This window comes from Telmatherina bonti (assembly GCF_933228915.1).
Source record: "Telmatherina bonti genome assembly, chromosome: 21".
Lineage (NCBI taxonomy): Eukaryota > Metazoa > Chordata > Actinopteri > Atheriniformes > Telmatherinidae > Telmatherina > Telmatherina bonti.
In genome coordinates, this window is record NC_136630.1 from 3,856,639 (window position 1) to 3,882,546 (window position 25,908).

A 25,908-nucleotide genomic window follows, 5' to 3' on the forward strand; every position below is an offset into this window, starting at 1 on the left:
ATCCCCCCCGCAGAGTTGGCAAATGTGGCTGGGGAGAGGGAAGTCTGGGCTTCCCTGCTTAGGCTGCTGCCCCCGTGACCCGACCCCGGATAAGCGGCAGAAGATGGATGGATGGATGGATGGACTTTCGTTAGCTAGTTAGCTCCTGTTATCTCAGGGTTAGCTCGGTTAGCTCTTAGCTACAGGCAGCTCAGAGTTTGCTTGATGTCAATCATCCACCATGATGCTCACAGCCCCCCTCTCAGCTCCACCATATTTGTATTTTCTGGGCGAGACGACACCCATGCCCCTGCCAAGATGGTGATGGTAGGAATCGCTCACCGAGCTTCAATTCAGCTCTTCAGAAACCTACGGGTGACGTCACGGAGGCTCCGCCCATCTTTTATATACAGTCTATGGTTTAAATGCTCACAGTGATTATTCCATTTTTAGTTTATGGAGTTGTTTGGATTTTACTCCATCCAGTGTCAGAAATGTGTTGCGGTGGCCAAAAGAATGTCGTCTGGCCTCTAAGCACCAGCAGCAGACTTTTTCATGATGTTTTTTATGTTTAAACAAATAGTTTTCAAACTAACTCTGCTTGGCCTTTTTAAACCATAAGTTACCCAAACTTTTACTAAATCACACCGCGCCAGACTATTAACAGTAAATCCAGTTCCTGCTGAAGCTCCACGTTCTCATATTCACACTGCTGTGCTTCCAAGCTGATATTAGGTTATTGCACTCAAATGTTGTCTTTAGTTTGTTATGTACTTTATGTATTGTGTTATGTATTTTATGTTTAATAGTAATCGATCAAACTCCAGGGAAATTTCAGTTACTTCTTAAAAACAACTTAATATCAAACTTATGGATTTTTAATCTGAACTAGGATAAAACACCCTGTAAGGCCCATGATGACATTCTGTTGTTATTGGAAACATAAGAAAAATCATTTCACTTTTGCACTGAATGCAAGTTGCAAGTGGTGCAGTATGTTGTTGTAAAATCTGCCACCAGACATTTTGGCAACGTTGCAAAGCCTGACTCATGGCTTCAGTAGCTTCCTAATGCAGCCTCTCCCTGGACACATGGCTCCACGCACAGTGGGCTGTCCTGCCTCGCCGTAGCCTTCTCAGACTGGCTGAAGTAGAAGAACCAAAGGGGTCATCTGGTTCATCTGTATGTTATACTGAGACTTTTATAGACAGGAAGACAGAGAGGCCCTGCCGACCAGATATGACCTCGCCTGGGGTCAGTCTTCCTCTCATCCTGTGATGAACATGTTTTTCTCTACATAAAAGAACCATTTTCTGTCATCTCATCAGTTTGTTCAAAACTAGTGTCATCTATGATAGAAGTAGGTTTCCACTCATAACTGCAGGGACATGAATACACAGTTTAACAGCAAAGACCAAAACAACTCAAGTGTTATCTGACCAGAAACAAGGAGAGACCAGGATTTTGCAAGAACTCATCAGTTTAGACAAGCAAAGCATAAAGTATGTCCTGTAGGTCTATCATGTTGCCCGTTTATACACAAGTTTCACATTTTCTGCATGTTTTTCCCGTCTGCAGCTGCTGAGAAAGACCATACAAACATGTCACCAAGTGAGCAAAAATGCATTTAACTTCGTCATTTCATGGAAAACCTCTTTAAAAAGTTGAACCAGTAGAATAAGAAACCAAAAGTCTGCGTTTGGCAAAAGAACCACCAAGAAAAAAAGTTTATTTTCATAGTTTTCCAAAGTTCAGACAGACCTGTAAAACATGGCCACTACTCCGCTACAGTTTGTAGAAAAGCTACCAAAATGTCAAAGAACAGAATTACCTCAAACATGAACTGATTCAATACAATAAAAAAAGAATACACCCATTCCCTGATTTAATTTGTTTTTGGCTCTTCACTCCATCTCAGCTCTGCAGTATGTTCCCTCTGCTGGAAATCCTGGGAATGTATCTGCTGCTTTGGAAAGATCCAGAATCACCTTGCGATACTAAAACTCATCCAGACCCTGCAAGCAACGCAGTGGCTTTACAATCAGTGAGGCAACATGAACAAAAACTTACAAAACATTTTAAAAAGAAGTAAAAGAATAAATTAATTCAGTTTAATCATCACTTTACATGTTTAAGCATTTGTCTTTGCAAAGGTTGAAGTAGATAGTGGATTTATCTTTCACCTTCCACAGTAAAACAACACATGCAAAATGTTTGCAGAGCTCAGCCGCTGGCAGCAGCGACAACAGTCTAGAGCAGAATACAGGATATTTTAAGGAAGTTGCAACTGAGCTGCATTCGCACTTCTTCAGTTGTTAAAAAATAAGAAACATGAAAGAAACATTTTTTATTATCTTCCTCTTTAAACTGAGTAAATTGTGTAAAATGTAAAATTCAGGCACTGTTTAAATTAAAGACAAGAAGGCCTTAAAGTGTGAGCGCCCTTTGAATGTTTTGGTTTGTTGTATTGACACATAAATCATCTAAAAACAGACAAGTCCAAACAGTAGATAAACTACTTCAATTTAGACAAAAAATATTCCATTTAGAGAGGCAGTGATCTCATTGTGTAAACTAAAGAAAAAAAGTCTGAACTCTGAAATTTTATAATTAACTCCAGCAGTTTTGTTGCAGCCAAATGAGGACTGGAGAATTTGAGCTAAATGCTAACGTTAGCGACTGCTTAAGAGTGAGAAGGCCAAGTTTGTTTACTGGGAGTCGTTGTCAAAACTGTGTACTAAACCTTAAATGTTAGCATGCTAACATGTTTATATTACATTTATATTATTTTATAATTACAGTTCAGCTTATTTTGGCATGTAAGCATCCCAACAACCTAACAAGTGGTTTTTAGTGGTTTATCTTTACATCTGTCAACTTATTGGTTTAGCATGTTAGCATGCTAACATCCTTGCATGTATGTAGAAATGCAATCAGTACACAGTTTATCCCATCATTAAACCTATTGGCTTAGCGTGTTGGCATTCTAAAAATCGAGTACTAAGCACTAGCAGTTGAACATGAACAATTTTTACAACATTTTATAGTAATTTTGGTTTAATCTTTTACAGACGGACCTGATATTAGTTATATATTAAAATAAAAAAAAGTTAGAGGAAAGGGAAAAAAAGCAGTTTTGTGCAAAATGTTGTGCCAAGGCAGCCAACGGATTTTAAGGCCACAATTTAGTAATGCTACCTGAAACACCTAATTAATTTAGTAATATTAATGCATTTTACAAAAGAATATAAAGTTCTGGACCAAAGAGCCCAGACCATTATGAGCCGCAGTACATAAAGATTTTTAACCAATTTATATAAACATGTACCATATTCATTTGGGGAAAAAAGTTTTTCCCAAATTAGATAATTTTACCAAAAACAAAAACCTGTCCAAGTTCCGGATCCACGCCCTGGCCAGCAGAAGAGAATCTAAAGCCAAAGGAATGACATTCCTTTACAGGATAATCCTTTCATTACAACAGAATCTCTTTTACTTTAGAGCTAAATCTCCATCATGTGGCAAGAAATGACCACAAAAAGTTGCTGCAGATCAGAGGCTGCAGCCAAGATGCCAAGACGTTTTCAGCTTCATGTTGGACACTTTTTTTTATGCAGGATCAACAATATCCCACAGGATACAAGTCTGAACTTTTCACCACTCGTACCCTTTGTTTCCTGCTTTCTAGTTGAGGAAAATAAGGGTCTTGATGCTGTAGTCCTGCAGCAGCCTCCGGTACTGCAGATGCTTTGTACTCATCATGGTGGATGCCCTCGCTTGTAAACCTGTCAAATGGCAATCATGAAGAAAAGCAGGATTTTTCTTTTTTTTTAATAATGAAACCTCCTCGTATTCCCAAGTGAAACAAGACTTCCAGGATAAATAAATATTCTATATCTTCATGAATGTTCATAGCAGCCGTCATGAAAAGAAAAACCATCTTCCTTCACAACAGGAAAACCTCTGTTTTGTTTTCAGTTGAGTCATTCTGAGACAGGCGGGCCCCGCATTTCTGCATTTCCGTTTCCTCACGGTCACACCGGCGACTTGGGTGCAGAAAGTTGATGTAATCTCTGCTCTGCAGTCAGTTAGTGGCGCATGTAGAGACGTATGAGCCCCGCCTGGTGCAGCTGCTGCCACAGATTCATCTCCATCCGCAGGTCGTGGTTGATGTAGAAGCCCACAGGGTGGTAGCTGCTGTCGTAGTAGTGGTCAGAGTAGTTCCTGTAGTCTGGAGTCATGAAGCCGTACGCGCTCACCTTCAGCAAGCAAAGACAAACAATCAGACGGAAGATTCTGACACATAATATACTTTAACTAGTACAGAAAAATCAAAAATATCAACCAAGATCAATGCAAGTGGTGGCTTGCATTAGTCCCAGTGTTTTACACAGCAAGACGGTGCAATGCAGAGGTACCTGATCACAGACGTGCAGAGCAGCCAGCAGCATCACAGCTCCTGTCGACGGACGGTAGATGTCCTTATATTTGGTCTTCAGAGCATTCGATCGAAGGAATCTGGAATAAATCAAACAGTTCTGATATGTAGCTTACCAGACCGCTTTCCTAAGAGATGAAAGTTTTAACCCTGCTTATCAGGGTGGTTAGGTTTCCCTGTGCACGTATTTATAGTTGGATATCCCTGACTTTATCTCGTCACTGTGTGGGGAGTCTCAGCAACGTCTCTTTTAAACTCTGAATTAAGAGCATTTCTTTGGATTCATTGTTTCTGCTCTGAAGGGAATTTACTGACCTGTTTCTGAGGTAACGAATGAAATCGGGGTGGTACATCTTCAACTTTTCTGCCGACACGTCTTCTCCAAAGTATTTTGTTGGACTGTGGGAGAAAATATCACAGTATGAGGCCAGTCCATTAGAAACCAGAGAAACATCTCATCACTGGTGTGGATGGATCCCGAGGTATCGTTTCCTCACATCAGCACCAAGTCAGAATTTTTATCACTTACTTAATGTTTTTAGTTGTTTTATTAACCAGAATTCAGTTAAAGAGACAGTATTCAGGGAATGATGTTTTTCGGGGAATGTGGGTGGGTGTGGGGGGGTTCTTTGCTCTATGTCCTTGTGTGTGTGTGTGTGTGAGTGTGTGGAAAGAGCTTGTGTCGATTATTTTTAAATGCCTTTTTATCCACTGTTTGTTTTAATCCTTAAGACTTGATTTTATCTTGTAAAAGCACTTTGTGTTGCCTGTGGCATGAAAAGTGCACAAGAAATAAAGTTTGATTTGATTTGATCACAGTCATGATTCCCAAAGTATGACTTGTGTTTTTAAATTGCAGGCTCATTGTTTTTACCACGGACAGAGTTTTAGGGGAATATGCAAAAGTGCAGATCAACAGAAAAAGAACAGAGGTCAGTTTTACATTAGAAATGGAAGATAAGTTTTGGAACCCTTCCCAGTTCAGCCAGTGGAATCAAAATGCCAACCAGTACAGACAAACTGGTGGAAACGTAGCTTTAGAAATTTTGCACCAAGCCTTAAAAGGTCTGGCGTCAACTGCCACCTAGTGGTGAAGCTGGGCATAGCAACAAATCTAAATAACGCAATGAAATAAATAAATAAAAACTAAATAAATAGACGGCGTCAATGGAAGCATCTACATTTCAAAGTTTTTACAGCTCTCATGAGCTGGTTTTTCAGACATTGAAATAAAAATATGTCACAAAATTGTAATGGAAACACTTTTTCAGCATTTATGCAGTCCCAGTAAGAGGGTCATGTGACCACTTTAGTTCCAGTAAAGATGGCAAGGCGTGACGCAAACAGCAGCAAAACTCATTTTACAATGAATTAGAAATGGAAACGAGGGATAATGGCTTCAAAAAGTCGTGGCCAGTCTTCCAGAGCGCGTATAAAACTCTGAAATAACGCCATGCGGCCACTATTCCGGAGCCGCAATTCTCGTGAAATCTCATCAGCACTCAGATTGTGGCTAATGTGCTGAACGTAGTTTAATGGAAACAGCTGCAAATTGCAACTGTTTGTTTAAACTTTACAATTTTCACCTTTATCTAGTGAAAATGTAACAAAAACACAGCTAGCACAGCTCCGTCGCGAATGGACGGTGGCTGTCAATGACCAAAGTTCTTCCAGATAAACATATAGTTGCACCAGTAGAGGGTACGAGCCGAGGGACATGACCAGTAGAACGAGCAAATACAAGCGACCAAACTGAGTTTTCTCCGCGGCGAGGCCGGCTCTATAGGATGAGGAGCTCGGTCATCCAGGAGGAGATCGTAGTAGAGCAGCTGCTCCTCCACACCAGGAGGAACCAGATGAGGTGGATCAGGCATCTGGTTGGGATGCCTCCTCCCTGGTGAGGTGCTGTGGGGAAGACCCGGGGCTGGCCTGGGAACAGGTCCGTGCAGATGAGCTGGAGGAAGCAGCCAATGAGACGGCTGGGTTTCCCTGCTGAGGCAGCCGCCTACATCACCCGATCCCGAACACGCAGAGGAAAACGGATTTTTACATTTTTCTGCCACTGATCTTTGATTTTTTTTTTCAACACTGCACCTTTCAGAGACCTGATTCTGGCACAGAAACCCCCAAACTTCATCAGCTGGAGTCAAAGTGCAGCTTACTCTTTGGCCCGCTCCGGCCCCCGCTCCACCAGGGTGTGTGTCGCCGCCGCCTTCATCAGCAGGTAGTCCCGGTCATGATCCGGCAGGAAAACGTACCGTGTTTCCTGTCAGAGAGCAGCGTGGGATGTCAGCACACCTTCGTTCTGCCACTTAATGAAGCTTTTTTCTGTATTTCTGTAAATCACCTGGGATACTGGAGGTCCTCGGTACCCGTCGCCTGCGTACTTCCTCATGGAGTTCATCAGGGTGTTGGTGGAGAATGTGTAGTGAGTGGTGCGAGACCCCACGTCCCGTTCAAATCCCTTAGTGATCGCTCCATTGGTCCTGAGGATCCACATGAACACAGATCAGTCAGCACACACACACACTGCCAGAACTGCCTCCAGACAGAGAGCTGCTGCAGAAGGTTGGTCTCGTTGCTGCAACATGTTCAGCAAGCAGAACAGCGGAGGGAGGTGTTTGATTGGAATATCTGAGAATTTTTAGTGTTAAAATCAACAAATAAAGCGTCATCTCGCTCCGTGTGCAGGACGGAATCTACCTGAAGACATAATGATGATCATCGATCTCCGTCCCTTTCTGAGAGTCCTTCAGTATCCCACCGTTTCCCACCACAGCACAGCGGATACACGTGGATTTATTCCCGCGGGTCTCCCAGGTGTCCAACATCTGCTGGTTTGCAGAGGAGTTGAGGACAGAGAGCGTTTCCACCAGAGCTGAAAACAAAATTTCTCTTTAATGTGATTTTATCTTCAGTGTTTTTCAACCTTTCCTGAGGCAAGGTAAATTATTTTCACTGGAAAGAAAGCAGGAAACACCAGAAACTGAAAAAAACGAAGTTTTAGCCTATATTAACTATATGAAGTTGTTCCTGTTCAAATATCTTGATGATTACCTTCACTTGGACATGTTGGAAATGTGAAAAAAAAAGAACTGATTTAATTTTGGTGGTGATCCGAATCACCATTTGGATTCAGGAAGTTTTTAAATGCTGCAGTGGAGGTTTCTAGTTTCCCGTGGCGCCAGTGTGTCGCACACAGTGGTAGAAAAACACTGATCTACACAATCCAAGCCTGGAGACATGCATTGCTTTGGTGTCCCCACTCAGATTCAGAAACTCGTCATCAGGAGAGGGAGAAGAGGACATGAGTGACGTCTGGGAACATGACAGGACACATGACAAGCATCGAATTCAAGTTTATTTCTAAAGCACACAAAGTGCTGAACAATAAAACAACAATAAAACAACAACCAACAACACTCCACAGTTCAAACCTGGAATTAAAAACAAAAAATAAAAGTAAAAATTAAAATACACAAACAACAAACTCAAGTTTGATTAAAAGCCAGTGCAAAAAGTTTTTGCACTGATTTAAGAACAGACTTAAAGTTGGAGACAGATTGGGCATCTCTAACATGGTAGGGAAGGCTATTATCACCACCGCAACTTCAGTCTGGCAACCAGGACCTCAAGTAAGAGTTGTAAAGAGGACCTCTGAGTCCTGGCCGGTGTAACAGCTCTGATAAATACCAGGGAGACAAACCGTTTAAAGCTTTAAAAACAATGAATAAAATCTTGTAGTGGGACCTGAAGCTAACTGGAAGCCGGTGCAGAGAAGCGAGCACAGCGGTGATGTGATCATGTCGTCGTGTTCCTGTAAGCAGCCGAGCTGCAGCTGCAGTCGGTCGACTGATCGATGACACAATAGAGAGAGTTGCAGTGATCGAGACGGGACATGATGAGCAGGTGGAGGACGTTCTCTAGGTTTAGGAAGATCAGGCTTTAATTTGCCAATCAGCCTTTAATAAAACACTTTTAACTCCAGCGATAACCTGCCGATGGAAGTTAAAGGAATTGTCAACAATGACCCCCAGATTATTTACATGGGTATGACAGTATGAGGAAAGCGGAACCAGAACACTGACATGTCCATTTAAAAGCTCAGAGCTTCCAAACACCACAATCTCAGTTTTTTCTGTATTTAAGTGGAGGAAGTTTAAATCCATCCATGTTTTCAGATCCTGTTAGCAGCTGAGGAGGTTCTTCAGAGAATCCCGCTGTGGTTTCAGGGGGAAGTAGATCTGGACATCGTCAGCAAAGCAGTGACAAGCAATGTTGTGCTTCTGAATAATAGAACCCAGGGGCAACACATAAAGGGAGAAAAGGAGGGGACCTAAAATAGACCCCTGTGGGACCCATAACTGAGAGGGGCTGCAGCTGAGGAAAACTCTCCAAGATTCACATTAAATGACCGATCTGATAACTAAGACTGGAACCAGCGAAGGACTGGTCCTCTGATACCGACACAGTGCTCCAAGCGCGACCGGAGGATCTGGTGATCAACTGAGTCCAAGGCTGCAGTCAGGTCTAAAAGAATCCACACAGCAGGACTTCCACAGTCAGACAGATGTCTTGTCTGACTCGTCTCCGTGGGACAGAAACTCTGGAAGACGTCTGTCTCGTCTCTGTGGGACAGAAACTCTGGAAGACGTCTGACTCGTCTCTGTGGGACAGAAACTCTGGAAGACGTCTGTCTCGTCTCTGTGGGACAGAAACTCTGGAAGACGTCTGTCTCGTCTCTGTGGGACAGAAACTCTGGAAGACGTCCGTCTCGTCTCTGTGGGACAGAAACTCTGGAAGACGTCCGTCTCGTCTCGGTGGGACAGAAACTCTGGAAGACGTCCGTCTCGTCTCGGTGGGACAGAAACTCTGGAAGACGTCTGTCTCGTCTCTGTGGGACAGAAACTCTGGAAGACGTCCGTCTCGTCTCTGTGGGACAGAAACTCTGGAAGACGTCCGTCTCGTCTCCGTGGGACAGAAACTCTGGAAGACGTCCGTCTCGTCTCTGTCGGACAGAAACTCTGGAAGACGTCCGTCTCGTCTCTGTGGGACAGAAACTCTGAAAGACGTCCGTCTCGTCTCTGTGGGACAGAAACTCTGGAAGACGTCCGTCTCGTCTCTGTGGGACAGAAACTCTGGAAGACGTCCGTCTCGTCTCTGTGGGACAGAAACTCTGGAAGACGTCTGTCTCGTCTCTGTGGGACAGAAACTCTGGAAGACGTCTGTCTCGTCTCTGTGGGACAGAAACTCTGGAAGACGTCCGTCTCGTCTCTGTGGGACAGAAACTCTGGAAGACGTCCGTCTCGTCTCTGTGGGAAAGAAACTCTGGAAGACGTCTGACTCGTCTCTGTGGGACAGAAACTCTGGAAGACGTCTGACTCGTCTCTGTGGGACAGAAACTCTGGAAGACGTCTGACTCGTCTCTGTGGGACAGAAACTCTGGATGACGTCTGTCTCGTCTCTGTGGGACAGAAACTCTGGAAGACGTCTGACTCGTCTCTGTGGGACAGAAACTCTGGAAGACGTCTGTCTCGTCTCTGTGGGACAGAAACTCTGGAAGACGTCCGTCTCGTCTCTGTGGGACAGAAACTCTGGAAGACGTCTGTCTCGTCTCTGTGGGACAGAAACTCTGGAAGACGTCCGTCTCGTCTTTGTGGGACAGAAACTCTGGAAGACATCCGTCTCGTCTCTGTGGGACAGAAACTCTGGAAGACGTCTGTCTCGTCTCTGTGGGACAGAAACTCTGGAAGACGTCTGTCTCGTCTCTGTGGGACAGAAACTCTGGAAGACGTCCGTCTCATCTCTGTGGGACAGAAACTCTGGAAGATGTCTGTCTCGTCTCTGTGGGACAGAAACTCTGGAAGACGTCTGTCTCGTCTCTGTGGGACAGAAACTCTGGAAGACGTCTGTCTCGTCTCCGTGGGACAGAAACTCTGGAAGACGTTGTCTCGTCTCTGTGGGACAGAAACTCTGGAAGACGTCCGTCTCGTCTCTGTGGGAGAGAAACTCTGGAAGACGTCTGTCTCGTCTCTGTGGGACAGAAACTCTGGAAGACGTCTGTCTCGTCTCCGTGGGACAGAAACTCTGGAAGACGTTGTCTCGTCTCTGTGGGACAGAAACTCTGGAAGACGTCTGTCTCGTCTCTGTGGGACAGAAACTCTGGAAGACGTCTGTCTCGTCTCCGTGGGACAGAAACTCTGGAAGACGTCTGTCTCGTCTCTGTGGGACAGAAACTCTGGAAGACGTCCGTCTCGTCTCTGTGGGACAGAAACTCTGGAAGACGTCCGTCTCGTCTCTGTGGGACAGAAACTCTGGAAGACGTTGTCTCGTCTCTGTGGGACAGAAACTCTGGAAGACGTCCGTCTCGTCTCTGTGGGACAGAAACTCTGGAAGACGTCCGTCTCGTCTCTGTGGGACAGAAACTCTGGAAGACGTCCGTCTCGTCTCTGTGGGACAGAAACTCTGGAAGACGTTGTCTCGTCATGGCTGGTTTCCATGGAGATGAAGTAGGTTTAACAGTGAAGTGTTTACCATGGTACACCATCTTCCCACCTTCCTGGAAGATCGTGGTGTTTGTAGAGTCCACCATTCCTCCGTTCTCGTCCCTCTACGGCAGCTGAGACATTTACCTGCATCAGACGGCTGTTAAAAGATCTGGAAACTGCTCAGGTTCACTTTGTAGCTTGCTTTTGCATTTTTCTGCTGGTTTCCAGGTGATTTTACTCTGACAGAGCGTCCGACACCTCGGCAGTGATCTCAGGCCTCGGTGTTCAGTAGAGACTAAGATTAAACATGCAGCCTGGTAGCTGAGAAGATGCACTTTATTTATTCTGGATGTAGTTTGGAAAAGTTCTTCATCCCATCAGGGGGGGACTGGAGACGGCGCCTCTCATTTGCTCTTTTAAAGAGATTTTTCTTATTATTTTCAGATGCATCATGTTTTTACCTGTTAAATTACTGGTATTTACATTCTGTACTGTTCTAACTGCATCTAAATGCTTTTCGTCCGTCTGAAGCAGCTGTTTGTTGGAACTGAGACCGTGTTGTGATATGAAAAAAATACAGTTTAAATATAAGAATTAAAAAGAAAAGGCACTCTTTGTAAATGTAGCTTAAAAAAAAAACAAAAAACAAAACAGAACTTGAATCCCATGATGAAGAGTAAAAACCTTTCTGGGAACTAAAGGAGGTGAAGAACCACAGTTTCTAAACAGCAAACAACTTCCTGTGTCTTTGCTTTGAATTTGTCTTCTCGTTAAAAATAGAAACTCAAGTTTTCAAGTGGCAAGTGAAAGCATCAGCAGGAAGTTAAAGAAAGAACGGCCATAAAACAATAAAGCACAGTAATAAAATGCAATTTTCTGATAAGAACATAACTGCTGTGAAGACGAGCATCTCCACACTGCTACTGGACACAGTGGGGAGGGGGGGGTCCACAGTTAAAAAATAGACCTTTGTTTTACTGAAATCCTCAGTAAAACAGTAAAACCTCCTCTGTAGTGCAGAAAGTGTCCACCAGGGGGCAGAAAACAAGAGCCAGCTTTGTTTAATGAGGTTTTCTGCATAAAGTTTTTACCGTTAACTCATCCAAAGGCTATGACAGTTTTGTTGGACATACAGAAAATAAAATAAAAAGTTTCTTTCTGCCCTTTCCACCATTTTTTCCCCATAATCTACCACACATAAACCAGTCTTAACCAGTCTAAATGTATCAATCCCCCCTCCCGTTTGTGTAAACCCACTGGCTTCACATCAGTGAGAACAACCTGTTTCCTGATCTGTTCTGCAGTCAGCTGAGTGGCTTATCTTTAGTGTCAGTCTGCAGAGACAGTTCGGGAGCTCAGTCGTACAGAAATAAACCCGAGTTTATTTCTGTTTCACACGGCAGGAAATAAACACGAGTCTCACATTAAACATGGTTGCATTCTGTCAGCAGTACGTCCTGTGTTGCGCCTGCAGTGTGGGGATGTTCTGAAAATAAACGCCCGCGTGTCCTGCAGCGGCGCGTCGTGACGTCAGCGCGTAGAAACGTCTACTAACGGCTGGATGCCAGGCAGGTGAGCCGCTTCCACCTGGTTCTGTACGACTGAGCTCCCTGAACGTTCACAGCTTCAATCCTTTCAGAAAAATTGCAATCTCACTAAAGATCACATAAAACGTCTGATGAAAGTGGAGAAACGTAAAGAAACAGAAAGCATGAAAGCTAAAAGATGACAGTAACACAAGCTCACCGTCGTAGCCGATGCCTCCCCAGCCGTGCGCTCCTGGATACCGGCTCAGACGGCCGAACTCTTCCCGGGTTGCATGTTTGGCCCACTGCAGGACTGGAGGACGTCCAAGAAACCGGCTTCCAAAAGGGGTTTTCCTGATCTGGACTTGGATACTGTCTGAGCAGTCCTGTGGGGAGCAGATGAGAAGCAGCCGGGTTATTCCAGACACAGAAGCTGTTCGCTGTCCGTCACCAACATCTGCTGGAGGTTTCATCTATCCAGCAGTGAAACGTGCTTCAGCGCCGCGGCAGAAGAGGAACGGGTCTTTCTGGATGCAAGCGCCTGAAACACTGCCGAGGCGCCTCCGCAGGGGGTTTGGGTCACTAAGAGAAGAACTTTAATTCTGGTTTTAATCTTCCAGAAGACGACGGACTCGAGCCGACATCACACACACAAACCATCCATGGCCTGAGAAGGACTCCTGGACAGCTACATCTCAGTATAGGAGCTCCACAAGGCAGCGTCCCGAGAACCTTCCTGAACTCGTATGACTGCTCACCAGCCATCACCATCTTACGGAGAGGTCCAGGGACTTACAGACTGGTCTGCAGTAAAAACCTGATTCTGAACATCCGGAAAACCATGAAGACGATCCTGAAATTTTACTGTTCTGGTTCATAACGTCAGAGGAAACATCCCGATGGACCTGTTGGCCTGGGTTTCTGGTAGAACTTTTTAGATCCAGCAGGAGAATGCGTCCTGGAGGCGGATCTTAACGGGGAAACTGGCCCAGTTTCTGTCTGAGACTCGTTTTTCTAGTTGAAACTTTTAAATGAAAAAGTGCAAAAACAGCCTGATTTTATTGTTTCAGATTTCTAGAAGAATGAAAAAGTTTTTGACTGAATATTAAATGAACGGACACATCGTGATGTTCTGCTAAAGATAAAAAAGCTCAACTACACGTGTAAAGATGTGGAACAGTAAATTTCATTCTTCTTTCCAACAACGATGAAAGCAGCGAGTGTGAAAAATGTCGGGCAACAGTAGAAAAGTAAAAAGAAATAAATACGTAATGGATTCATTCTGAACAGAAACGTTCTTCTTATCTGGTAAAACGGATCATTTATGTGATCATTTGTCATGATTAAAACCTTGTCCCCAAAAATAATAAAACAAATGAATATCATTTCTCTCTTTTCTTGTCATTTTTCTCCCTGGAGGGAAAAAGTTCGGCTTCTCCTCCATGTAAAAAGACAAAACGGTGAAATGTTCCACGGTCGTCTTTGCTGCTGCAGATTCTATCATTTTTCACCCTAAAAACACGTTTAGTTTGATTTTCTTTACTAAAATTATGCAGAAATATGACGTCTTCTCCATACGTCCCTCTAATAAATCACTTTTATACTCGACTCCTCCGAACGGCAGCAACCTGCTCAGATAAAGTTCATTTTCATAAATTTAACTTCACCATGGCAACTGCCAATCAGAACTATCAGCTGATTGATCCTGAATTAACAGCTTTCATCTCTACGTGCAGATCAGACCACATAATGGACAGTTCCAGTGATCCCTGCAGTTTCCCCAGAAAGGACTTCTAACAGGCTGGACGCGGCCAACCACCGTTTTATGAGGCATAAAAAGAAAACTGCACGTCTGCATTTTACTGCGTTTGCTTGTTTGATCTGGATGGAAAAACCGGACATGGGTCAGAGGTCTCAAGTCAAGTAGAGAGACGGAGTCACAGCCTGAACGACTGACAAGTTAAACCGTCACTCGTCACGTTGACCTGCGCTAAACGCAGCAGACTTCCAGCCAGCCTGCATAACCCAGGTCAAAGTTCAACTTTTCATAATGGTTTAAATCAACGTTTGTTGAACATTAAATATCAGAGCGGAGCTATTCCAGCGGGGAACATCAGAATAAACAAAAACTGTTTCATGTGACGAGCAGCTTTATGGAGAAGATGGTTAAATCACACCAACCGCCAGATGGGAACCTGCTGCGGCACATTTCATCTCAGATGTAAAGACTACAGTAGAAAGCCAAAAATGCCTGAAATGCTCTCAGTTCCCCTAAAGCGTCTGTAGACCTGCAGGCAGCGAATGTTGCGGCTCCACTACGGTCCCGTGTTCACGTCGAACACATTCAGCAGATCAGTAACATCTTAAGAGGAAATACTGGTGAAACATTCACAGGTACGGACTCCTGGTCGCCATGGTGATGTTCAGGGGGATTTTGTGTATAAACACGACTAAAGGAAACAAACCTGCAGGAGATACAAGTCCTGAGAACCAGATCCCAGTCTGAGACTCACCGTTAGTCTGGGGGCGTCTTCTCTCATGTACTCGTCTCCGATGAAGGGCGGCTCAGTGGCTGCGGTTGCCCGGAGGGGCCGCACTGTGGGGGGTTTGGTGCTGGACTTGAGGACATCTTCGCTTTTGTTTTGTGCTGGTTTCTGCAGTTTGGGGGGTGTTGCAGCTTGTGTGACTCTGCTGGGGTTTGAGGTGGACGTCAGCGGCCAGAGCGACCTCTGGTTGGCGACGTTTTGCCTCTCCGGGGGCTCCTTGGAGTCTTGTGAGCTGCTGTGGAGAACAAAACCAAATGAATCCATCTGAATCTCTCATTTTTATCTGTACTTTTAAAACAGGAAAAAGATCAGGTTCTTTGGAGCAACTTGTTTCCTGAAATGTAAAACACTCTTGCAACATTTTCCTCATTCCCCAGCACTGCAGCGTGAACTAGTCTACGCATGATGCTCGTCAGATCGGTGCAGATTAGGACAGGAATCCCGAACTTCACTTCTCACAAGCTTCCAGTGTGAATATCATGATAAAAACACTCCATGTCTCCATCCAGCACATAGAGATGCCTTTACATTTTCCGCTCATTTGGACCCTCTTAGACATTCACAGGTACGGACTCCTTGTCACCATGGTGATGTTCAGGAGTCTGTTTGTAACAGATGTCCTGTTTGTTTATCTGAGAGTAAAGATGCATCATTTCTACGATAAATAACGTTTATTCCCAGTTCCTCTGAAGGACTCAGGCTGCTTGTTGCTCAACATGACCAGAACATGCATGTTAAACACAGATGCTTGGACATATTCTGCAGTTTGCATCTTTAAGACCAGGGATGCCACAGTCCGGTTCTCAAGATCCTACAGCTTTCAGATGCTTCCTCCTCCAACTCGCCTGAATCAGATGAATGTCTCGTTTCCCGGCCTCTGCAGAGCTGAAACGTGCAGATGAGGGAATCCAGACACTTCATTCAGCTGTGTCGGGGAAGATTTGCATCAGCCGCTTCTCCTCCTTGTAGTTCTGGTTTACTGGTGGTGGCAGACTGGATCTACACTGGGGCCCGGTCTACCTCTGCCTGAACTCTCCTTGTTATTATAAAAAATAAACAATGTCTTTTTCTCTTTATTCTGCTTAGAAGTCTCGTTACAGGACAAATGTCTCCACATCTTCATGCTGTAACTACTTTCAAAATCAACTGGCAGCCTTGCAAGCTTCCCATTTAAATTCAGCTGGATCAGGCAGCGCAGCGGTGTCACACTCCAGTCCTCAGGGGCCGGTATCCGTCAGGTTTGTGTTGTTTCCCTGCACCAACACACCTGGCGCAAATCAAACAGATCCAGTAGCTTCTTGTCAAGCTATTTATTCATTTTGGTCAGGTGTGTTGGAGCATGAAGACCATGAAAACCTGCAGATTACCAGCCTTCCAGGGCTGAAGTTAGACCCCTGTGATGTAGCGCTAGCTTTGTCGGTGCTAAGTAACGTGGGTAGTGAGATAAGGTGTTAGTCGCCAAATACACTCACTGAAAACACAAAAACATGGCTTCGCCATATCATCTCAAAATGAATCTAGTCCAACCAGAATGCAGAGGAAACACCTCTAGCTCCGCCCCGGTTTACATTACCAACTGGATCTTAGTTTAATCATAAAACAACAAACATTTTGTTTGTTTGTTTTGAGTACAATTGTATTTGCAGTCATGAGTGATGTGATTCAAATAAAAAGAAAGATTCCAAGAAAAAAGGAGAAAATGAACCAAACATTCAGACGACACAGTTTAATGTTGAAACATATTTCCTTCTTGTTGCTCTTACTGAAGTCTGTAAACAGTGATGAGGAATATGGAAACCAACTGCAGAGGCCTCTTTGTTCCCTTGTATTCAGTCCCAGGGGCTTGGGTGGGCATTGGAGGACGTGCTCGCTCATGGAGCCCGCTGAGCCCGCCCTGGACTAAAAGCAGTCTTCTGTTTCTTTATTTGGGATTGTTTATTATCGTCAGAGTATCCATCTTCTGTTAAACGGATCTCGTCCTACAATCCAACCAGTGAACAGAAGGCAACACATTAGCCAATTACGGCGAGAGGGGGGCGGGTCATGCGTCACATTGATTATGGTCCCCAGTAGACGGAGCCTGAATTACAGCTAATTACTACCAGTAATAAACATTAAGGTACTGAATTATTTCCACAAATATAGAAGGAGGGGCAGCGAGGGAGCAGACAGGAGCGAATAATAAGCTTCCATAAAGTTCCACTACACTCAGAAACGTAAACACGGAACGCTCACACTAGATATAATCATCCAGGAAGGTTAGCTAGCAGCTACAGCAGCTAGCAGCATGAGGAGCAGCAAGAAGCAGCGGTGCACACTCCGATTCATAGAAACTTATTTTAGTTGCAGGCATAGGAGTCAAACTGTCTTGTTGTGCTCCTGCAGTCCCTCACACCAGCTCATCATAAAGAGCTTTATTTATGTCTGTATATTTATTACGTTGTTTTACAAACAATAAACAACAGAAACAGACTTTGTCCAAATTTATTTTCATCGTTCTTAAAGTTTACTGAATGCCACAGTATTTTTCCAAGTATTTAAGCTGGTTATTTATTTATAGTTGTAAACATTTTAAATCTTTTAATCAAACAATCATAATTTAAAAGCCTTAAATATCACAGCCTGTTAATACAGTGTAATACTCTGTAGACAAACTCCAATCTGCTCCCCAGCCAGAGACACTGGTCAGATAAAATAAAGGCTCATATGACCCCATCTCCATTCCGCCCTCTGATTGGCTGGTTGGTTGTGTTGAGCGCAACACTCCAGATGCTAGCTGCGGTAAGGAAACCTTGGAAAGGTGTCGACACGGCACAAATGTGGTAAAGCAGCTAAGCTAATGTGTAACTGGAGCGTGTTTGTGAACCTTTGATCTCTGCTGAAACAATCAAAAAGTGGAAATGATGCAACGGACCCCGGGGTCAGAGTTTCTGGCCAGGCCCCCCGAAGACAATAAATAACTCCAAATAGACTGAAAACAACCACAAGATACCAACGGAGCACAAACAGCCACCAAACCGAAAGGGGAAGGATGGGTCACAAGTCCAAATTTACTCTAAGACCACAATCATCAACATCATCCTCTCCAATCACGTGGTTCACCAGAGAGGACTTCATATCGCCACCAACTTTGTTTTTAACAGCGTGTTTATGACTACATGTACTGTTGCCATGGAAACGACTCTAGGGTGACCTTACACAGGAAGCATTTCTGCATCTATGCAGGGTTGGCGACAAGGAAATGCTGGAGGAATGATAAGAAATAAAAGGGCAACGGTATTCATACTGAGACATAACCTTGGTTGCCATAGTTACAGACAGAACAAGACAAGCTGCAGCTCCTGATAGAGTAACTATCAGGACGAAAAGACGCAAGCAAACTGCTATCTTCACCAAGCACACATGAACTATTTCTCACTGTTTTTTAATGAGAAATAATGTTTTTTTTTCCCAGTTGACATTTTGTCACGTCTCTCACGGCCTGCAACAAAACTACATAAACAAGTATAAAACAATACATATGCTTTTATAACTGTGTTTTGTGGGTAACAACCATAGACTGTATGTAAAAAGATGGGCGGAGCTTCCGTGACGTCACCCGTAGGTTTCTGAAGAGCTGAATTGAAGCTCGGTGGGCGGTTCCTACCATCACCATTTTGGCAGGGGCATGCGTGTCGTCTCGCCCGGAAAATACAAATATGGGCAAAGAGGTGGAGCTGAGAGGGGAGCTGTGAGCGTCATGGTGGATGATTGACATCGAGCGAACTCCGAGCTTTCTGTAGCTAAAAGCTAACCGAGCTAACCCGGAGATAACAGGAGCTAACCAGCTAACGGAGGTAAGCGGGCCACGTTGTTAACCGGCTAAAAACCGCGGTTGTTCTACGTTCTTCTGACTTGAAGCGGGAGATCGGGTACCTGTCAATCAAAAGGACACGCCCCTAAATATGCCGAACTTCGAGATTAAATTACTTTTAAAAAGGGAGAGTTTTTTTCACTCCCCCCACAGTTGTCATGAAGGTAAACCTGACCTATTAAACCTAAAGTGGATTTTTGAACCAGGCTGTAAACATGTTTATTCCTGCTGTAAACGTGTTTATTCCTGCTGTAAACATGTTTATTCCTGCTGTAAACATGTCTATTCCTGCTGTAAACATGTTTATTCCTGCTGTAAACATGTTTATTTCTGCTGTTAACATGTTTATTCCTGCTGTAAACATGTTTATTCCTGCTGTAAACATGTTTATTGCTGCTGTAAACATGTTTATTCCTGCTGTAAACATGTTTATTCCTGCTGTAAACGTGTTTATTCCTGCTGTAAACGTGTTTATTCCTGCTGTAAACATGTTTATTCCTGCTGTAAACGTGTTTATTCCTGCTGTAAACATGTTTATTCCTGCTGTAAACATGTTTATTCCTGCTGTAAACATGTTTATTCCTGCTGTAAACATGTTTATTCCTGCTGTAAACATGTCTATTCCTGCTGTAAACATGTTTATTCCTGCTGTAAACATGTTTATTTCTGCTGTTAACATGTTTATTCCTGCTGTAAACATGTTTATTCCTGCTGTAAACATGTTTATTGCTGCTGTAAACATGTTTATTCCTGCTGTAAACATGTTTATTCCTGCTGTAAACATGTTTATTTCTGCTGTAAACATGTTTATTCCTGCTGTAAACATGTTTATTCCTGCTGTAAACGTGTTTATTCCTGCTGTAAACATGTTTATTCCTGCTGTAAACATGTTTATTCCTGCTGTAAACATGTTTATTCCTGCTGTAAACATGTTTATTCCTGCTGTAAACGTGTTTATTCCTGCTGTAAACGTGTTTATTCCTGCTGTAAACATGTTTATTCCTGCTGTAAACATGTTTATTCCTGCTGTAAACATGTTTATTCCTGCTGTGAAGTTGGTCTTTTTAACATGGGAGTCTATGGGGATTTGCTCTGTTTTGCAGCCCCTAGTGGATGAAGGGGGAACTGCAGTTTTATGCACTTCCGCATAGGCTTCACTTTTAACTGCCAGAGGCTCCGTCCATCTTTTATATACGGTCTCTGCTCGTTGCAAACGCCACTTCAGGGCGGTTCTCATGGGATCTTTAAAACGTTTGCTTTAACCCTTTTCTGCACCCTGCTGTCTGCATTTTTCTACATAACTTTTTCATAAACAAATAACTTTTAGTTCATTTTAATCTGTAAATTTGGAGCCATCATGAGATTGATTTTGATTTTGCAGGAAAACTGGCAGAAGAAAGGACCATTTCAGGCTTTAATGAAACATGAAATTTTGATGGATTTAAATGAAGAAAATGTGCTTAACAATAAATTGTCTTCTTTAGAAATATTTATTCAGCGTGTTGAAGCACATGCAACCGTGAGTCAGCAACAAGCTTCATGTCTTTTCTTTAATTACAGGAAGTCTTTCATATGACTCCTCAGGGCCAAACAAAACCAGACCTCAGAGAAACCAGCCATTGTTCCCGTCCTTCTACACCGGAGTTAATGCATGAAGCGAGGACCTGCTGGAGCCAGAACTAAGCTTACATTTTAAATGTAAGAGAGCACCTCTGGTCAAATACCTGCAGGAGCTTTTTTCCTGCCATTAGCGCGAGTGCAGCGCCGGCTGACTCCTTTCTTAAGAACACAATGATACAACTAGATGTGGAAGGGAATAAGATTCCCCTCCAAGCCGTCCTGTTCCTCTGATTACAGCTCAGACTTAAAGAGTTGTTGCACCAGAAGTCACACAAGATATCAGACACACCTCAGTGGGGTTTAACTCACTTCAAGTCGTCTCGGTCTGAGAAGGGATGGAGGAAGCACTAGCACAACAACGCTACAGGTCATCCCCTAACTTTCATTGGCTGAACAGACAAGCTGCTAACCTCCACCTGAACATGAGAAATAAGCAGAAAATAGTGCTGATCTAGATTCCACTTTTCTTTCTGAAAACAAAAAAATTCATCATTTTTTAAAGGATATTTAAATCTAACAAGTTTTCTGCTAAATCTTCTGGAATAAAAGTGTATAAAATCTGCCAGGACAGGCGCACCAGCTGTCTGAGGGAAAAGGAAGGAAGGAGGCAGAATGTAAACATCCCATCTGGAGGTCTACAGAACAAAGAGGTTCACCTGCTCCAACACGCCTGATTCACATTAAATGGCTCCCATCAGCAGCTTGTGAAGTCGATCATTAATCGGAGTCATTAGGCTGCATTAGGAAACCGGCAGGACAGGTGCCTGCGAGCAGCGACTCCGACCATCATGACTGGGACGATGAGGGAAGGTTTTAAGTCAAACCTTCGCAGGCGGCTCCATCGCATGTGGCTCCAGCGCAGGCGGCTCCAGCGCATGTGGCTGCAGCGCAGGCGGCCCCAGCGCATGTGGCTGCAGCGCAGGCGGCTCCAGCGCATGTGGCTGCAGCGCAGGCGGCTCCAGCGCATGTGGCTGCAGCGCAGGCGGCCCCAGCGCATGTGGCTGCAGCGCAGGCGGCTCCAGCGCAGGCGGCTCCAGCGCATGTGGCTCCAGCGCAGGCGGCTCCAGCGCAGGCGGCTCCAGCGCATGTGGCTGCAGCGCAGGCGGCTCCAGCGCATGTGGCTGCAGCGCAGGCGGCTCCAGCGCATGTGGCTGCAGCGCAGGCGGCTCCAGCGCATGTGGCTGCAGCGCAGGCGGCTCCAGCGCATGTGGCTGCAGCGCATGAGGCTGCAGCGCAGGCGGCTCCAGCGCATGTGGCTGCAGCGCAGGCGGCTCCAGCGCAGGCGGCTCCAGCGCATGTGGCTGCAGCGCAGGCGGCTCCAGCGCATGTGGCTCCAGCGCATGTGGCTGCAGCGCAGGCGGCCCCAGCGCATGTGGCTGCAGCGCAGGCGGCTCCAGCGCATGTGGCTGCAGCGCAGGCGGCTCCAGCGCATGTGGCTGCAGCGCAGGCGGCTCCAGCGCATGTGGCTGCAGCGCAGGCGGCCCCAGCGCATGTGGCTGCAGCGCAGGCGGCTCCAGCGCATGTGGCTGCAGCGCAGGCGGCTCCAGCGCATGTGGCTGCAGCGCAGGCGGCTCCAGCGCATGTGGCTGCAGCGCAGGCGGCTCCAGCGCATGTGGCTGCAGCGCAGGCGGCCCCAGCGCATGTGGCTGCAGCGCAGGCGGCCCCAGCGCATGTGGCTGCAGCGCAGGCGGCCCCAGCGCATGTGGCTGCAGCGCAGGCGGCTCCAGCGCATGTGGCTGCAGCGCAGGCGGCTCCAGCGCAGGCGGCTCCAGCGCAGGCGGCTCCAGCGCATGTGGCTGCAGCGCAGGCGGCTCCAGCGCATGTGGCTGCAGCGCAGGCGGCTCCAGCGCATGTGGCTGCAGCGCAGGCGGCTCCATTGCAGGCAGCTCTGCTGTGCCCTTCAGAGTCTTGCAGCTGCTGAGAATGATGGAGCCATGAAAGCTTCCACCCCGTCCACATCCACTTCAGCCCAACCACAGCCTGTCTTTAGCTGCGAAACCACGGTGCAGAAGCCCAGCAGCTAAAACGCATCGGAAACTTTTTACAGTCTGCATCTTTCTGACTGAAGCTCCAGCTGTGGAGACGCCACGGTTTCACCTCACAGCTGGATTTTACTTTTTTACAGTTTCTGAGGAACCTCGGCTTCTTCACGGGCTGCGACGTTCTGAGGTCAGGAAGCGGACCGAAGCACAGCTCGGCGTGGTGGAGGGTTACGGGTTGCTCTCATGTTCCTCCCCGTGTTTCCTATGTTCCAGCTTTCCCTTCGTCTCACACACCCACCCACACACAGACAGTAGAAAAGTCCAGGTGAGCAAAGCGACCTGCAAACTGATGCAGAAAAACAGTCTTAACCTTTCCACTCTGGTTCACGTCTCCATCGTCATGTTTGTGCTGTCACCAGCTGGAATATGTTGCAGAACTAAAACAGATCCTCTCTGCAGAGAACGAGACAGAGCATGTCGCCTGGAGTATTTCAGGTTTCTGCTTGCTCTCCGGCCCTGCTTCCAATCAGAAACCTGCTGCTACGCCTCCTGGTCTGTGCTGCTTGTTTCAGGAGCTCTAAGCAGCTGAAACCCGACCGGCGGACCAGCAGGTCCAGAACTGCACGGTTCTGATAACTCACCCGGCCGCCGGCAGGTCGCTGGCCTGATGAATCCTGGGAGGCACGATGAACCTGGTCAGAGGCCGCTGCAGATTCAAACACAGGATGTAGATGCAAAACAGGAAGCTGAAGGTCCCCACGCCGAAGAGCAGCCTCCTCTGCAGCGCCATCCCGGTCATGGTGCCTCCAGCCTGCACGCCGCGTGTGCTCGCCGTGCCCTCCGCGCCGCCTGCAGGAACATGAGGAGGCAGGAGGATGCTGACCGGCTCCGGACGGTGTCGCAGCGGGACACGGGGGAGGGAGGACTTATCAGTCTACAACCCGATCTGGGCTCCTCTCCGCAGAGCTGCTGATGAGATAGAGGCAGAGTTGGAACGAGGGCAAAGACTCAGGAGGGGAAACTTTATCTCTCAGCAGTAACCAAACACCAAATAATCCCTTTTTAATGAAACCTTTGCTCAGTAACACAAAGCCGCACTGCGTCCGTCCTTGTGTTCATCTCCTTTCTGCTGTCAGAGGTCCTCTAATGTACGAAAACATGGACCTGAGGGCTTCACGCAGCAAAATACAGCCGTTACTGTGACTCCAGAAGTCAGAAACCCGAGCACCTCCTCGCTTTACTTCTCACCTCTCTGTGAGCAACGGGACGTCAGCCTGAGGCGAGGAGATCTCCTCCCTGAGCTTCTCTGAGAAACTCACAACCCGACAAGAAAAGAACAACGGGTGAGGAGTGTGAGGCGGCTTCCCAGGCTGGTGGGAGGAAGGCTGAGCGGGGAATGGAAGGAATGCGTCGCACAGATCTGCTGATAGACCGCTCTTACAACTTAGAAAAGTGATGAAGTAATCTGTAACTGCTGAGAAACACGCCGCCGGTGTTTCTGTCAGCTGACTGGGTCCGCTGGACGCCCCCCCGCCCCCCCCAAACACAGAGAGAGAAAAGTCCTGAAAGGCAGAAAACAGAGAAAACAAACATCTCACCAGCTGGAGATCCTCGCTGTGGAGCTCCGTTACTGCTGCGCTCAGCCTCACCGCTGTGTGGGCGGGGCCTGCTGGCCAAATGAGCAACAGCTGCTGGCAATTGGTCACCCCCCCCCCAGCTCACCCCCCCCTCCTGTCTCTCTATCTAACTCCCTCAGCTCCAGGAGAGAGAGAGAGAGGCAGAGAGAGGGAGGGAAGGGGGGAGGAAGTCCTCCCCAGGCAGTAATAAAGTTAAGACATGAACATGCAGTAATGCTCACACACACACACACACACACACACACACACACACACGCACACAAAAGTATGAGTCTGGAGCCTGACGGAGCGAGCTGAGGCAGGAAAGGCGACTCATGTCCACCTCCGGCTGCCCGGACAGCCTGCAGGAGGCGCGTTAACTGGACGGGGAGGAGGTGGAGGAGGAGGAGGAGGACCTTCTCCCCGATGCTGAGGAGGAAACTTCCACTCGGTCTGAGCCGCAGCTGAAGAGAAGTAAATCTAAAAACCACATTCTGGATTCCTGATGGTCCTGACAAGCCGGGACTGAAGACTTCGTCTCCTGATTTACAGCAGGAGGAGGAGGGGGAGGAGGTGGAGGAGAAGGTGGAGGAGGGGGAGGAGGAGGTGGAGGGGGAGGGATGCTGGAAGGGAGGAAACAAACAAGCCAACGATTGTCAGCGAACAGAAACGAGAAACGAAGCGTCTTCTGGACAATGTTTGCTTTTTATTCCGTTTGTACAGAAAAATCAGTCGTCCTCACAGCTTCTGCAGACATCTGTAAACATCTGCAGACAAACATCTGCAGACATCTGTAAACATCTGCAGACAAACATCTGCAGACATCTGTAAACATCTGCAGACATCTGTAAACATCTGCAGACATCTGTAAACATCTGCAGACATCTGTAAACATCTGCAGACATCTGTAAACATCTGCAGACATCTGTAAACATCTGTAAACATCTGCAGACATCTGTAAACATCTGCAGACATCTGTAAACATCTGCAGACAAACATCTGCAGACATCTGTAAACATCTGCAGACATCTGTAAACATCTGCAGACAAACATCTGCAGACATCTGTAAACATCTGCAGACAAACATCTGCAGACATCTGTAAACATCTGCAGACAAACATCTGCAGACATCTGTAAACATCTGCAGACATCTGTAAACATCTGCAGACATCTGTAAACATCTGCAGACAAACATCTGCAGACAAACATCTGCAGACATCTGTAAACATCTGCAGACAAACATCTGCAGACATCTGTAAACATCTGCAGACAAACATCTGCAGACATCTGTAAACATCTGCAGACATCTGTAAACATCTGCAGACATCTGTAAACATCTGCAGACAAACATCTGCAGACAAACATCTGCAGACATCTGTAAACATCTGCAGACAAACATCTGCAGACATCTGTAAACATCTGCAGACATCTGTAAACATCTGCAAACATCTGCAGACATCTGCAGACATCTGTAAACATCTGTAAACATCTGCAGACATCTGTAAACATCTGCAGACATCTGTAAACATCTGCAGACAAACATCTGCAGACATCTGTAAACATCTGCAGACAAACATCTGCAGACATCTGTAAACATCTGCAGACAAACATCTGCAGACATCTGTAAACATCTGCAAACATCTGCAGACATCTGCAGACATCTGTAAACATCTGTAAACATCTGCAGACAGACTGCACCGCGACTCGACAGCGGCGTTCAGGAGCTGCTTACAGATGCAGAAGCCCTGGCGGGATGATGTGTGTGTGCATCAGAGTGTGTGTGCGTCACTGCGGGGGTCACTTCGGGTCACAATGGGAGGTCTGGTGACACACACAGACTCGCTGGTGCTTGTGAGGAAT

General features: G+C 46.1%; 1 protein-coding gene across 2 annotated transcripts; it reads right to left on the bottom strand.

The window, feature by feature from the left end:
* Positions 1 to 1,673: 1,673 nt before the first annotated feature.
* Positions 1,674 to 24,109, bottom strand: st6galnac (ST6 (alpha-N-acetyl-neuraminyl-2,3-beta-galactosyl-1,3)-N-acetylgalactosaminide alpha-2,6-sialyltransferase). 2 transcript variants are annotated; one of them, XM_079260939.1, is made up of 10 exons: positions 24,031 to 24,109; positions 23,074 to 23,398; positions 14,945 to 15,209; positions 12,652 to 12,817; positions 7,121 to 7,295; positions 6,765 to 6,903; positions 6,580 to 6,683; positions 4,733 to 4,816; positions 4,398 to 4,497; positions 1,674 to 4,238 (listed from the first exon to the last, which is right to left on the bottom strand). In XM_079260939.1, exons 2-10 carry the CDS (start codon positions 23,229 to 23,231, stop codon positions 4,068 to 4,070), a joined length of 1,362 nt encoding a protein of 453 aa, XP_079117065.1. In that variant the 5' UTR covers positions 23,232 to 23,398; positions 24,031 to 24,109; the 3' UTR covers positions 1,674 to 4,067. The 2 variants fall into 2 exon arrangements, with proteins under 2 accessions (XP_079117065.1, XP_079117064.1); XM_079260938.1 differs by having other exon boundaries at positions 14,945 to 15,212.
* Positions 24,110 to 25,908: the final 1,799 nt, after the last annotated feature.

Excerpts from the sequence above, each read along its gene's own strand:
- st6galnac (XM_079260938.1), bottom strand. The coding sequence starts at position 23,231 with ATGACCGGGATGGCGCTGCAGAGGAGGCTGCTCTTCGGCGTGGGGACC. Across the intron at positions 6,684-6,764 it reads GAGGACCTCCAGTATCCCAG|GAAACACGGTACGTTTTCCT; the intron begins GTGATTTACAGA and ends GCTCTCTGACAG. Across the intron at positions 4,817-6,579 it reads GGGCCGGAGCGGGCCAAAGA|TCCAACAAAATACTTTGGAG; the intron begins GTAAGCTGCACT and ends TTTCTCCCACAG.